The 14,800-nt window shown below is 42.5% G+C and overlaps 1 protein-coding gene across 2 annotated transcripts in view; it reads right to left on the bottom strand.

Annotated features, from left to right (window-relative positions):
* The window catches only part of CEP126 (centrosomal protein 126), a 98,225-nt gene that overhangs the window by 33,257 nt on the left and 50,168 nt on the right, over positions 1-14,800 (bottom strand). For both annotated transcript variants that reach the window (XM_089687256.1, XM_089687257.1), the window contains 2 exons: positions 10,893-11,004; positions 7,913-8,111 (listed from right to left, as the gene is read on the bottom strand). In XM_089687256.1, the coding sequence (XP_089543382.1) occupies positions 7,913-8,111; positions 10,893-11,004 (311 nt within the window). The remainder of the gene's footprint in view (positions 1-7,912; positions 8,112-10,892; positions 11,005-14,800) is intronic.

The following is a 14,800-nucleotide window of genomic DNA, read 5'->3' as shown; positions in this document are numbered from 1 at the left end:
CGATGGAGTGGAGTTTACTGAGGAGGAGCAGGTGGTCGACTGTGTCAAAGGCAGCGGAAAGGTCTAGGAGTAGGAGTATGGAGTAATGGCCATTGGTTTTAGCAGTTAGTAGGTCATTAGTGCGTTTTAGTAGGGCAGTTTCTGTAGAATGTTGTGGGCGGAAGCCAGACTGTCGGGGATCAAGAAGGTTGTTGTTGGTGAGGTAGCAGTTCATACGGTTGTGAAAAAGGCGCTCGAGAAGCTTGGAGGCAAACGGGAGCAGGGAGATGGGTCTTAAGTTGTTCAAACAGGTGGGGTCCAGCGAGGGGTTTTTTGAGGATGGGGGTAATCAGTGCATGTTTGAGCGGGGAGAGAGAAGTGCCCATGGAGAGTGAGAGGTTGAAGATGTGGGTTAGAGAGTTTAGGATAGAGCAGGAAGGAGGCTGCAACAGTCGTGAGGGGACAGGATCCAGGGGACAGGTGGTGAAGTGGGCCTTGGAAAGGAGTTTGGTAACTTCCTCGGGGGTAACAGGGTCAAAGGAGGAGAGTGTTGAGTTTGGTGTTGGGCCTGATATGTTGGTTAGAGGAGGAAGCTTGACACTGGAGATCTATGTTAAAATAAAGCAGTCTATTTCCTGTGTGGTCAGCGGTGGTGTCCGCGGATCTGTGTTCGGACAGGGAAGCGGGAGTCTAACGGAAATACCCTAGTGCGGTCCGGGTCCAGTTCCGTTACATAATAACAGAAATCACCCAAATAGCCCTGAAAAGTTTATCCTGGAATGTTTGGCCTTTATACAGACACACAAGGTGACACACAGGTTAAAAAGGCAATTAAAGGTTAATTTCCCACATCTCTGGCTTTTCAAACTGCAAATAGAGTCTGTTTATAAATAGCCAATGAGTTTGTTAGCTCTCATGTGGATGCACTGAGAAGACTAGATACTGAGCCATGGGGAGCAGAAAAGATCTGTTAATAGACTTGGATAACAAGGTAGTGGAACTTTATAAAGATGGAAACTGATATAAAAAAATATCCAAAGCCTTGAATATGTCAGTCAGTACTGTTCAATCACTTATTAAGAAGTGGAAAATTTGGGGTGTCTCTTGATACCAAGCAAAAGTTAGAAAGAAAGATTGCAGCCACAACTGCCAGAAGAATTATTTGGGATACATACAAAAACCCAAAGGTTATCACAATACAATGATATTTGAACAAAAACGAGCTGCACTGTTGAGTTGGCAGAGAGAAGCCTTTACTGCACCAATGCCACAAGCAAGCTCTGTTAGAATATGCCAACAACACCTTGACACGCCTCACAGATTCTGGCACACTGTAATCTGGAGTGACGAGGCCAAAATAGAGCTTTATGGTCACAACTATAAGCGCTTTGTTTGGAGAGGGGACAGCAGCATATCATCCCCACTGTGAAGCATGGTGGTGGCTCACTGATGTTTTGGAGGTGTGTGAGCTCTAAAGGCATGGGGAATCTTGTGAAAATTGGTGGCAAGATGAATGCAGCATGTTATCAGAAAATACTGGCAGACAATTTGCATTCTTCTGCATGAAAGCTGCATATGGGACGCTCTTGGACTTTCTAGCATGACAAGGCCAAGTTGCCCCCTCCCGTGGGTACAGCAGAAACAGACCTTATACTGATATTATATCATCAAGCAACTCTGGGGAGATCTCAAATGTGAGGTTCATGCAAAACAACGAGACTTTACATGACCTGAGGCATTTTACCAAAATGAATGGGCAGCTCTACCACCTGCAAGAATTTGGGGCCTCATAGACAACTATGACAAAAGACTGCACACCGTCATTGATGCTAAAGGGGGCAATACACGGTATGAATAACTAAGGGGATGCAGACTTCTGAACAGGGGGCATTTCATTCCTTTACTTGTTGCCATGTTTTCTTTTATGTTTGTGCCATTCTGCTATGACCTACAGTTGAATATGAATCCCGTAAGAAATGTTTTGCCTGCTCACTCATGTTTTCTTTAAAAATGTTACATACTGTATAATTCCAATTCTCCAAGAGTATGCAAATTTTTAAACACAACTGTACATCTACATCTATCTTCTCCATAATCCTTTGTTATGATGACCTGTTTCTATGTCCCTAAATTGTAGTTATAGTCCCCCCCCAACTCCTACCAAGGCAAAGTAACCAGAAGTCCTCAAGAAGAGGGCAATGCTGATTCTAAGAGTAGCTCTCAATGCAGACTATTGCACAATGAATGTATAAATATACGTATAAAATTCAAAATACTAACCACATCTTACAAAGCCATCCACAACACTGCCCCTAGCTACATCACCAACCTCATCCACAGATACCGCCCAAATCGCCCACTCCGCTCCTCCCATGACTTCTCCATAGCCTCTCCCATCCTCTGGAACTCCCTACCACAGCATGTCCGGTCAGCCCCCACCCTGTCTGCCTTTAGGCGATCTTTGAAAACTCACTTCTTCGGGAAAGCCTACCCCACCTCCACCTAAGAACTGTACTTGAATCACCTCCGCCAGATCATCCCCCGTAGTTATCACCTTTTGTATCAGCTCCCCCTTCCTTTAGATTGTAAGCTCCATGAGCCGGGCCCTCCTATTCCTTCTGTACTGAAATGTATTGTAATGTCTCCCTTATATTGTAAAGCGCTGCACAAACTGTTGGCGCTATATAAACCCTGTATAATAATAATAATAAATGAAATACGTGATTGTACACAAATGTGCAAGTGCATACTGTGGAAGCTGCATACAAAGAACTGCATGACCATATCAACAACAGATCACATATACTAGTTATCAGCATGTTCTCTTTTCACTCTATAAACAGGGAAATTGGTTGTTGCTTTAAACCTGGACAGACTTCCAGTTGCAGCAATGACAACGTTCCCTTGCATGGGCACTTCCAGAACACATGACTCATTCTGGACTGGGAACATCTTTATCTTTGCCATTTTGGGCAGGTTTACACTTTTAACAAGAGCTTTGTTGACATCTAGTGGTTATAAATGGAACTTCACAGAGGTGACTGCTGCTTGCTTATCGGTATTAAAAACATAAAATAAAGGACACGGACAATAGACAAATCAGTATTTTAACTTCAAATTTTCTAGCAGAGAATTCAGAGAACATAATTTAAAGCCTAGGTTACTGAGAGGTCCAATAAATAAATAAACTATAGACCAGAAGATGATAAAAAGGGAATCTATGCCCTTTGTGTGATCCTTGGAAAACAGGGGTCTCCAAAGCTTTCAGTGTGAGGGCCACATTGTCTATTTTGCAAATACTGGCATGTCAAAGAAAATATTTTTTTTTAATTAAGTGAATGACAATTACAAGAATAAATATGTTTTATTTGTCTTTTTTTGTAATAAACATAATACGATTTAGAACAATTACAGTGCATCCAGAAAGTATTCACAGTGCTTAACTTTTGCCATACTTTGTTATGTTACAGCCTAATTCCAAAATGGATTAAATTCATTTTTTCCTCAACATTTTACAAACAATACCCCAGAATGACAACGTGAAAGAAGTTCGTTCTGAAATCTTTGCAATTTATGAAAAAAAACCCACATGTACATAAGTATTCACAGCCTTTGCTCAATACTTTGTTGAAGCCCCTTTAGCACCAATTACAGACTCAAGTTGTTTTGAGTATGATGCTACAAGCTTAGCACACCTATTTTTGGGCAATTTCTCCCATTCTTCCTTGCAGTACCTCTTAAGCTCCATCAGGTTGTATGGTGAGTATCAGTGCACAGCCATTTCCAGATCTCTCCAAAGATGTTCAATCGGGTTCAAGTCTGGGCTCTGGCTGGGCCACTCCAGGACATTTACAGAATTGGCCCATAGCCACTCCATTGTTATGTTGGCTGTGTGCTTACGGTGGTTGTCCTGTTGGAAGATGAACCGTCAACCCAGTCTAAGGTCCAGAGCGATCTGGAACAGGTTTTCATCAAGGTTGTCTCTGTACATTGCTGCATTCATCTTTCCTTCGATCCTGACTAGTCTCCCAGTTCCTGCCGCTGAAAAATATCCCCACAGCATGATGCTGCCACCACTATGCATCACTGTAGGGGTGGTATTGGCCAGGTGGTGACCGGTGCCTGGTTTCCTCCAGACATGATGCTTGGCATTCAGGCCAAAGAGTTCAATCTTTGTTTCATCAGACCAGAGAGTTTTGTTTCTTATGGTCTGAGAGCACCTCAGGTGCCTTTTGGCAAACTCCAGGGGGGCTGCCATTTGCCTGTTACTGAGGAGTGGCTTCCATCTGGCCACTCTACCATATTATTGGTCTGATTGGTGAAGTGCTGCAGAGATGGTTGTTCTTCTGGAAGGTTCTCCTCTCTCCACAGAGAAATGCTGGAGCTCTTTCAGAGTGACCATCGGGTGCTTGGTTACCTCCCTGGCTAAGGCCCTTCTCCCTTGTTCACTAATTTTGGCCGGGTGGCTCGCTCTAGGAAGATTCCAGGTGGTTCCAAACTTCTTCCATTTACGGATGATGGAGGCCACTCTGCTCATTGGGACCTTCAATGCTGCAGAAATTTTTCTGTACCCTTCACCAGATCTGTGCCTTGATACAATCCTGTCTCGGAGGTCTACAGACAATTCCTTGGACTTCATGGCTTGGTTTGTGCTCTGACATGCACTGTTAGCTGTGGGACTTTATATAGACAGGTCTATGCCTTTCCCAATCAACTGTATTTCCTACAGGTGGACTCCAATCAAGTTGTGGAAACATCTCAAGGATGATCAGAGGGAACAGGATGTACCAGACCTCAATTTTGAGTGTCATGGCAAAGGCTGTAACTACTTATGTACATGTGGTTTTTTTTTTAATTTTTTATTTTTAATAAATTAAAGATTTCAAAACTAACTTCCTTCACATTGTATTATGGGGTAATGTGTGTAGAATGTTGAGGAAAAAAATGAATTTAATCCATCTTGGAATAAGGCTGTAACATAACAAAATGTGGCAAAAGTTAAGTGCTGTGAATACTTTCTGGATGCACTGTAGGTTTGGTTCACACTAGTGTGACTTGTCATCTGAATTTGGACACATAGAGGTTGACTTATTAAAACTGGAGAGTGCAAAATCTGGTACAGCTGTGCATGGTAACCAATCAGCTTCTAAAGTCAGCTTGTTTAATTAAGCTTTAACAATAATACCTGGAAGCTGATTGGTTTCTATGGACAGCTGCACCAGATTTTGCACTCCAGTTTTAGTAAATCAACCCCATAAAGTCACATGACAAGTCGCAACCCATTTATTTCAATGGCGTAAGTTCCCATTTATGCGAGTTTAGTCACAGCATCTTTAAACAAATTTCCAGAACTACTTTGATGCAACTTTTTTGCAACTTGAGTGCTGTAGAATGTAAAAGTCACATGAAAGTCGCACTCCAAAGTCACACTACTGTGAACCGAGCCTTAAGAAAAACTTCAGTAAAGCAAAGCAAAGAAATTCTGTATAAAACTGAAGCCCATCAGGGTCCCCCCGTCCTCATCACAGTCCCCTTACATCATAGTCTCCCCTTACATCACAGTACTCTCTCAAATAAGAGTCCCACCAGAGTCCCGGGAGGAACGGGAGAGCCTAGGAAGCACAACAGACAGGGATGGGAAAGAGCTGCCCAGATAATTTTTACTGAACAGCCAATCACCAGATGGAAAAAATTATACCAAGCACATGGCTGCAGCTGCAATCATAAGCCTGTTTATAAACGGCCTAAGAACAGCAAGTGGTTAAAGGATAAGTTCACCTTTAGCAACACGTTACACCCGCATTTAGGATGTAACATGTTACTATGTACCAGCACCCCTCATGCCCCGTGGGTACGTGGGGGTTCTTTTCCCTTGAAACCACTGTCACATTAAAAATCATCGCGGCTATGTGAGGTTCTGCCCACATAGCTGCGTCATTCATTCACAGTTGTCTGTGAATGAATAAACTACAAGTCCCATCTCCCACTGCAGAAGTCGGACTTGTTGTTCTCAATGAATCATGCAGGAGCTGAAAGGTATGGGCAGTACAGAGGAGTACAGAGGTATGGGCAGTACAGAGGAGTACAGAGGTATGGGCAGTACAGAGTACAGAGGTATGGGCAGAGAGCTGTAGGAAGTGTCTGCAGGAGCCTGACAGTGAACCTGTGTACCACTGATCGAGAATGCAATGCTTTGTAGGCCTAGGTGTATAAAAATAATAAATGCGCTTTTTTTTTACCTGCAAAAACATGTGCATTTATTATTTTTTAGACGCCCTTACAGAACTGGACGACTGCGCTGTAGCCATCTTTTGGCTATAGCGCAGTTGGGAAGAAGTTAAAGGAAAGCATTACACTGAGAACTTCTTCTAGTGGTTAATCTGGAAATCTCTGCATTTTATATATCAACAAAAATATAGAAACACAAACATATAAAGAAAAAAAATTAGTTTAGAAGCTGAAAAAGCACTAGGGGTGGATTTACTAGCAAATAGACTGTGCACTTTGCAAATGTGGTTGAACTCAAGGTGCTCCAGAGCTTAGTAAATGAGATGAAGCTCTGCTGACTTCCGTCATCCAATCATGTGCAAGCAAAAATGCTGTTTTTTTTTTATCATCCGTGCATGTGATTGGGTATTCTTTGCAAACTGAAGCTTCATCTCATCTACTAAGCTCTGGAGTAAGTGCACTTGCAGAGTTCACAGTCTATTTGCCTTTAGTAAATCCACCCCTATATCTTTAGTATGGACCATTGTGTGGAATATTCTGTAAAGCATCAAAAAATTAATCATGATTACAATTACTCACATTTAGCACTCAGATTTCAGATTATAAAATCAAGCTGGTTAATGGTCATGATGTATTCTTTCACTCATGATGGATCTTATCACCTAACTTGAGATTAATCGCATTGCTCATTATAGTCTACAGGAATGACTAATGACTTGAATCACTCATAATACAATATGATCTACGACACCCGTGACACTCACACTATAAAAAATACCTCAGAGGACGCAATGTGTTGCAATTTAGGTTTCTGTCAACAAGGAATTTATCAGATGTAAGAAGAAGGTTATGTAAGATCTGAATTATGTAACTCCAGTGTTAAGAGTGGATCTTGCAATGAAATGTTTATTTCACTTGAACCGCTGTTAGTGTAAACCGCATTACTCTTCTGAGTTGAAAAGCACTTCTTTATTGCAATTAAAGTGACCTTGTCTCTATACTAAAGTTCCCCAGGAAAGGTCTAATTGTAACAGAGGAGTATATATATACTTAAAGCGCAACTCTAGGAGTCTTTCTTCAAAATTACATTGGTCCAGAAAATATGCATATCTGAAGTCAAGAGAGCTGCTAAGGATGCTGAAAATCACTGTAGTAGCTCATGCTACATACTGTGATAGCCTTGATCTTTTGGTTGCTTCTCCAGCAGCTTTCCTTCTGCACACTGAGCATAGGGCCGCTGCAAATTAGAGAATGCTTTGTATTTTTTTTTTTTCAATGAATACAACATGTTCTCTGACTGGAAGAGGTGGAGAGGAGGGATGGATGATGTCACAATCTCCACCTCTTTCAATCAGAGAATGTCTTGTTTTCACTGAAAAAAATTATAAAGCGTCCTCTGAATGGCAGCAATGCCAAAAGAGTGACCCCCTGTGTTCAGTGTGCATAGCATTAGTCCTGACTATGATCTGACTTTATTATTTGCATGTTTGTTGACGATTGAAAGAATTGAAGACAAAAATAGGCAGGCAACAGCATCTTTAGAAATGGCAACCTCTTTTTTTTTGCTCAGTTTAGGTTTCCTTTAAAAGATCCATCCGTTTTTAGAATAGTGAGGCAGGGAAGGGGGCTGATACAAAAGGATAAGGGCAGTTCTGTGTCCAATTTTCAGATGTGTGATAAGTAGTGAGTAAATATTTTCCCATACCTGTATGTTGTTGAGATGTTGCTCCTCCAGGAGGCGCTGTGCCTCCTCTAACTTGTTCTGGAAGTAAAGCTGATCGCTATCAAACTGGATGACAGCCTTCTGATAAACTCCTTCAAAAGCCAATTTTTGTGGAGGCTCTTGTCTCTTTGACCATGCAGCGGTCCCTATTGATGAAGTACTGGATGGCGAGTCTGAGATCCTTGAAAAACAAAGAGATATAAACTTTTTATTAACACTTTAAAAACTTTCTTTATGTTCTGAACTGTAAATCTTCAAAAGCTTACAGTATTTGTGTAAAGTTGTCAATGCTACCCCACTTTTCTGTTATACAGTAATTTTTGAAAGATCACATAAAGTTCCACTATACTTAACTATCAAACCCCATCTTCTAGTTGTTAAAGTGGTTGTAAAGGCTGAAGATTTTTTACTTTCATGCATTCTTATGCATGAAGGTAAAAAACCTTCATTGTGCAGCCCCCTTAATGCTTACCTGAGCCCAAACTTCATCCAGCGATGTGCACAAGAGCAGCAGCTCTCCCAGGTCTCTCCCTCCTCATTGGATCAGACAAAGCAGTGGGAACTATTGGCTCCCGCTGCTGTCTATCATAGCCAGTGAGGAGGGAGCAGGGCTGAGCCACACTCTGTGTGTCTTATGGACTCACAGAGCCGGGCACAAGAGCAAGACCACGCAAGTGCCCCCATAGCAAGCGGCTTCCTATGGGGGCACTCAGCAGGGGGGAGAAGCCAAGAGCAGCAGCAGAAGGACCTGAGAAGAGGAGGATCGGGGCAGCTCTATGCAAAAGCACTGCACAGAGCAGGTAAATATGATGTTTACTTATTTTTAACATTTACCATCTCTATAACTTTTAACCCCTTCCCTTTTGCATATGGACTCTGAGTTTGTGGGAGAATTTACTGTCCAGGGTGCTGAATAATACCAGCAATCACTCTTAAGTGCTCTTGAAAGAGTATTCATAACCTTGACATTCTACCTTGGCTTCATGTGTAGGTAGTCTACACCAGGTCTACATGTAGTATGCACATGGACCGTCTGTACAGCTGTCCGAGGCATCTACAAAACCCCTTTAGGCTGTAGACACTCAATGCTCCTGGGCACTTAAATGGACCCTGCAATAAAATGCAAGGTCCCCTCATACTATCCAGGTCCCCTCTCCCTGTATAAAGCACTAGCAGATCCTTCCATCACATGCATGCATACTAGAGGCAGTTTAGAAAGGAGCCAGTTTGTCTACCAGCATGTGTTTGGGAGAATGTGCAAACTCCATGCAGATAGTGTCCTGACCAGGATTCAGATAGGTGACCCCAGTCCTGCAGAGCCACTGTGCTGTGCAACATTAATTCTCTAACCTGGTGATTTAAGACTCCCCTTGTGTTTTGAGCGCATACAAGCGGGCTAAACACCCAAATGCAATTTTATAGTTCTTGGTGATTCCAGTGACAGAAACTCTCTGCTGCAGATACTAACCTTTCACTTTATATCTTAAAGCCTAACTCCTTTGTAGTGGGGCTGTGCCTGCACTGCACTGGTTCATAGCTCATTTCTTCTAGGGGAGAGGAGAAACAGTTTTACTTACCTGATCCTCAGCTTCCCTGGCAGAAGGTGCTCCTCCATGATCCAGTGGTAGACTGTCCCTCTGCGTCCTCACATCCAGAGCAAGGCTTCTGGAGCCCCCCGCCAGCAATCCTGGCTCCTTCCCTCCACTGAGTGCCCATCACTGTCTCTATCACTCTGCCCTTTCCTCCTATAAGCATGTTTCTTGTTAGCATGTGAATGTTGCAGCACAATTGTGCTGTTTCTTCCTTTTACCAGTCTGGGCTCTGTTGTATAGTGGATAACAAAATGCTGATAACAAATTAAATCTATTTCAGGTACTAACATTCCTTACAATTAAAGGATAAGTTCACTTTTGGGAACATGTTACATGTTCCATCAGTTTTTAAAGTGGAAAATGTCACAAGTTCCCACTCCTGCTGCTCTCCCCCTGACCCCCTTCCCCTCCGTGATAGTGGGCCGGGGATCTTCTCCCCTCATGCGCTGTTACAATTTGAGTGGGGCTCTGCCCACACGGCCATGTCGTTCATTCAGAGTTCTGTGAATGGATAGACTACAAGTACCAACAGCCTTTGAGGCTGACAGCTTGTAGTTCTCCATGAACTACAAGGGTAATGGTGAGCATCCTCGTAGTTCATTGATTCTTCTTGTACTGAAGTAACTGCCTGCCTGTATCAGAGGTATGGGCAGACAGCTACATTGAGAATTTGCAGGAGCCTGACATTGAACCTGGGATCTACTGATTGCAGGTACAAGGCTTTACAGGCTCCTAAGAAAAAATAGTAAATGCACATTTTTCTCCTGTAAAAGTGCATTTTTTTTAACTTTTCTTTTACAATGGATTTTATTATAGAATAGACAACGTCAGAGTAACAGTCAGAAACAAGAGCACTGATCAACAACAAATAAAACTTACAAGTTTTCTGATGAATAGTACAAAACAAATGCACAGAAGTATAGACAAAGAAATAAACTTAGTACCCAAGTGCAGCATATGAAGAGATAAAACAAAGCATCACAATCTGCAAAAATGGTGGGCAATTAGAGACCAAGGAATTAGTATACAGCAATCAAAGATCAGCACACGGTCCGCCTATAAGGCAGGAAAGGTGGAACACAGAGCCTCACCGGATGCACATTGGCATTCCGCATCCAGGACTCCTGAGGAAGTCCACAAGTGCATTTTTTTTTAAAGGTGAACTTATCCTTATATATTTATTTATGTAAAAATGAAAACTGAGCTGCATTGATTTGTGTCGTTTATATCTGCCTGGAGGTAAGCTTTACACTCTGCTGCTTTTCCAAAACTACCCCACTTTTTCCAATATAAGTTTGGTGCATAAGAAGGAACAGCAGTTTACACATCAACCCCAATATTCTGACCATATGAATAGGACCCTCCAGTACCTTGTAGGGCTCCGGTGATTGGGCATATAGTAGAATGTGGAGGACAGAGATGTCTGAATTTGCCTGAGAGCATCTTCAAGCTTCGGATTTGGCTTTTTATTTACTACATATGCTGCAAAACAAAGAAAGTGTGAAAATTACTCATTATTTATTTCAACAGTGACAAAAATGTTGCACATTTCTTTACAAATGAAGAAATAACAAAATAGACTTGTGATTTACTAAAACTGGAGTACATAGAATGTAGTGCACCTCTGCATAGTATCCAATCAGGTTCTAGGTTTTATTATGAAGCTATGTTCACACTTGTCTGCAGTCTGTGGGGTGGTTGCAGGTGCAGGAATTGCACTGTTCCCGCACCCGCAACCACCCGCAGCTCTTATGAGATGCGTGGGGCTGCCATTCAATCTGAATAGCACCCCCACGCATCTCAGCGCATAGCACGTTTGTGAGTGAGGGAACCACGGGGAAACCGCATAGTCAAAAAGAGCAGCATGTGTTTTTAAAAAGGTGCACGCACCTTTCTCCTGTGGGAAACATGGTGGACCACACAGCCTGCAATAATATGAACCTAGGCTCAAAGCTTAACTGAACAAGCTGAAGTTATAACCTGACTGATTACCCTGCATGACTGCACCAGAATCTGTGTGCTCCAGTTTTGGCAAATCTTCCCCATAGAGATTAAGGGTCCTTTCACACGGGATGGACCCGATTAGCGGATCCGCTTGCTCAGCGGGGGATCTCACCGCTGATCCCCGCTGAGCAAACAGATGACAGGTCTGTGTCTGCTCCACTGCTGCCGAGCGGAAAAAGAGCTGCTCGCTCTCCTCAATGGGCGGTCAGATGAAAACTGACTACCTGTCCGTTTTCATCTGACCCTATTTGAGGTATGGAATTTATTTATTTATTCCAGGTACTTATATAGCTCCGTCAATTTATGCAGCGCTCTACATATATATTGTACATTCACATCGGCCCCTAACCCTCAAGGGGCGTACAATCTAAGGTCCCTAACTCACATTCATACATACACATACTAGGGCCAATTTAGACAGGATCCAATTCACCTACCAGCATGTCTTTGGAGTGTGGGAGGACACCGGAGTACCTGGAGGAAACCCACGCAGGCACAGGGAGAATATGCAAACTCCAGGCAGGAGGTGCCATGGCTTGGATTCGAACCAATGACCCCTAGTACTTCCAGGCAGAAGTGCTAACCAAATGGGAATTGGATCCCCATCCGTCTCTTTTTGGAGGAACGGACCGGATGTCGGCGGGTGTAAACAGACTCTTGCCCGTTTACACCCACCGCTCCATAAAGGAGAATGTAGGTTCCAATCGGTTCCACCTGAATAACAGGCAGGTGGACCCGATCGGAACGTCCAAGTGAAAGAGCCTTAACACAGATAGGAGGGTCCTGTCTGCAATGTTCAGCCTGAGGGCCCATTTACATTAACAGACATTGCGTTAAGGCATCCTATTTATATGAAAAATTAAGAATGCACTTGGTCGAAAACTGATACTGAAATGGACAGTTTATTAAAAAAATTTACTTTATATATTTAAATTTTTTTATATATAATTGTATTGTATTCAACTTTTTAATTAATATGGGACACAATTTTGCATTGAAGTCAATAGAGGATGTTTTTGCATTGAAGTCAATAGGATGCAATTTTGCAATGAAGTTAATTATCATTACTGCCACCATTTTTTTTTTTCTATCAGCAAAATGCTGATAACCCTATTTTTGGCCAAAAAGTTTTGTCAACGGATATATTGGTGCATCACTAATGGAAAGGCTGCCTAATGCACCAGAATGTACCAAAAAAGGTGCAGGTACCATGTCTAGCAGCACATCGCGTGTTGGTGTACTGCCGCATGTTGCACTGCAATGCACATCCAACAGCAAAGTGTTGTGGGTTGCCATTCAGAATAAATGGCACCAACAGAAGTAATGTGCATCACCATGCGTTGCAGTAATGTGTGTTAAGGCACACATTACCACAACACAATAAAGTGAATGGACCCTTAAAGCATTTCTAAAGAAACATGTTATGCTCTTCTATATATTATGTTATATAAGGACATTGCACAGAGCAGCCCCGAACCTCATCTTCTGGAGTCCCCCACCCACCAGCGATCTTTTCTGTGTCTGCTCCCCCATAGTAAACCACTTGCTATGGGGGCACACAGCACGGCCTGACTGACAGCAGTGGGTGCCAATGACCAATGGCTGCTTCCCGATTCCTCTGTGAGTAGAGAACGAGAGGGGAAAAGAACTGCAGACAGGCACAGTGCTGGATCAATACAGGACTCAGGTGTCAGAGAGTAGGGGGTCAGCAAGTGGCAACACATTTTTTACCTTAAAGAGTAACTCTTTTGTTGATTAAAAAAAATCCCCTCTGGGTGATCTGTGTACATTTCAAGGATTTTACAAAACTTTGTTGAAGATTCCTACCTTTTGTTATTTTGCAGAAATAGCTGTTTGTTTCTGTCCATATGAAAAGGGAATGGGAGTGAAATTATAATTATCAGTTTGCTGCTGCACTTGCAGTGCCATAATGAAGAAATCAGCAGGGTCTGCATCCCTTTAGATGTAATTTCCCTTTAGGAGTATCTCACCAAAAATGGCATTACTGTACAAAATCTAATTTGTATCTTAGTGTAGAATTCTGGGAAAATCAGTGAGCCAATCACACAAGCAGGAAATGACATTTCTGGGGGAAGTTCCGTACACCATACATGTACAGAACACATCCAGGTTGCCATATTGCATTGAATTTTACAGAAAATGACAGTGCTGCAGATTGAAATGGAAAAGTAATTTTTAATAACATTTAAATACAATATGACTTTTGTTGTAATTGTATATACTATCTTATTTTTTTTCTTGATATTTTTTCCCACAAAATGGAGTTACCCATTAAAATGCAAGGAATGCATTAAGGTAAAAAAAACATTTTAGCTTTACAACGACTTAAAAGCGGAGTTCCACCCAAAAGGAGAAGTTCCGCTTTAAAGATTGGTCCCCTGCTCCCCATTAAGGATTGGCACCTTTGGGGATGGAACGGGTACCCGGATTTGACAGGTACCCGCTGCCAATTCTGCTGCAATCGCCTTCCCCCCTCTCTCCCTGTAGTTTTCTGGGACACGTGACAGGTCCCAGAAGACAACGGGGCCATTCAGGCAGTGCAGCGCTACTCGCGCATGTGCAGTGGGCACCCGGATGTGAAGCCGCAAGGTGTCACAGCCGGGTGCCCACACTGAAGATGCCGGCGCCTGGAATACAGGGCGGCCGGTGAAACGGGCTGCGGCAGGGGCAACGCGCAATTGTGGGAGAGGTGAGTGGCTATTTTTTAAAAGTCAGCAGCTACAGTTTTTGTTGCTGCTGACTTTTATTTTTTTTACAGAGTGAGTGGAACTCCGCTTTAAGCAAAAGGAGTAAGTGAAATAAGAGGAACAAGTATTTCCATGCCCCAATGACCCAACAACACCTATTACAATGCATAAATATGTTATATAAAGCTGTACAATCTAGTAACCTAGTTGGATTTAAAGCCGTACATTAAAAACAAATAAGCAAAAAATACCATCGCAAGGTCTTTGGTCAGATTTCTAATGCTGTGAAAACAAATGATGGCACGGCACAGAATGCCATATAATGTAGAACTCTCAATTTATTGGGAGTAAAAACATATAGAGATATTGATTATTGTGGTTGTAAACCTCGACATGAAATACAAATAAAGCATATCCTTCTATAGTGTATACTTGTCTCAATTATTAGCACCAAGTGTCATTTCTGTTTGCTGCTTCGTCCCTCTGCTATCAGCATGAATCACTTCTGACAAGCTTTCCTGACACCAAAAGAAAAATGGTGACCAGGAGGGAACTCCAGCAGATTA

Source organism: Staurois parvus, unplaced genomic scaffold (assembly GCF_062004578.1).
Source record: "Staurois parvus isolate SC_StPar_1 unplaced genomic scaffold, SC_StPar_1.0 ptg000422l, whole genome shotgun sequence".
NCBI classification, from domain to species: domain Eukaryota; kingdom Metazoa; phylum Chordata; class Amphibia; order Anura; family Ranidae; genus Staurois; species Staurois parvus.
Note: the sequence above shows the minus strand (reverse complement) of the source record. Positions and strands in the feature narration are given on the sequence as shown.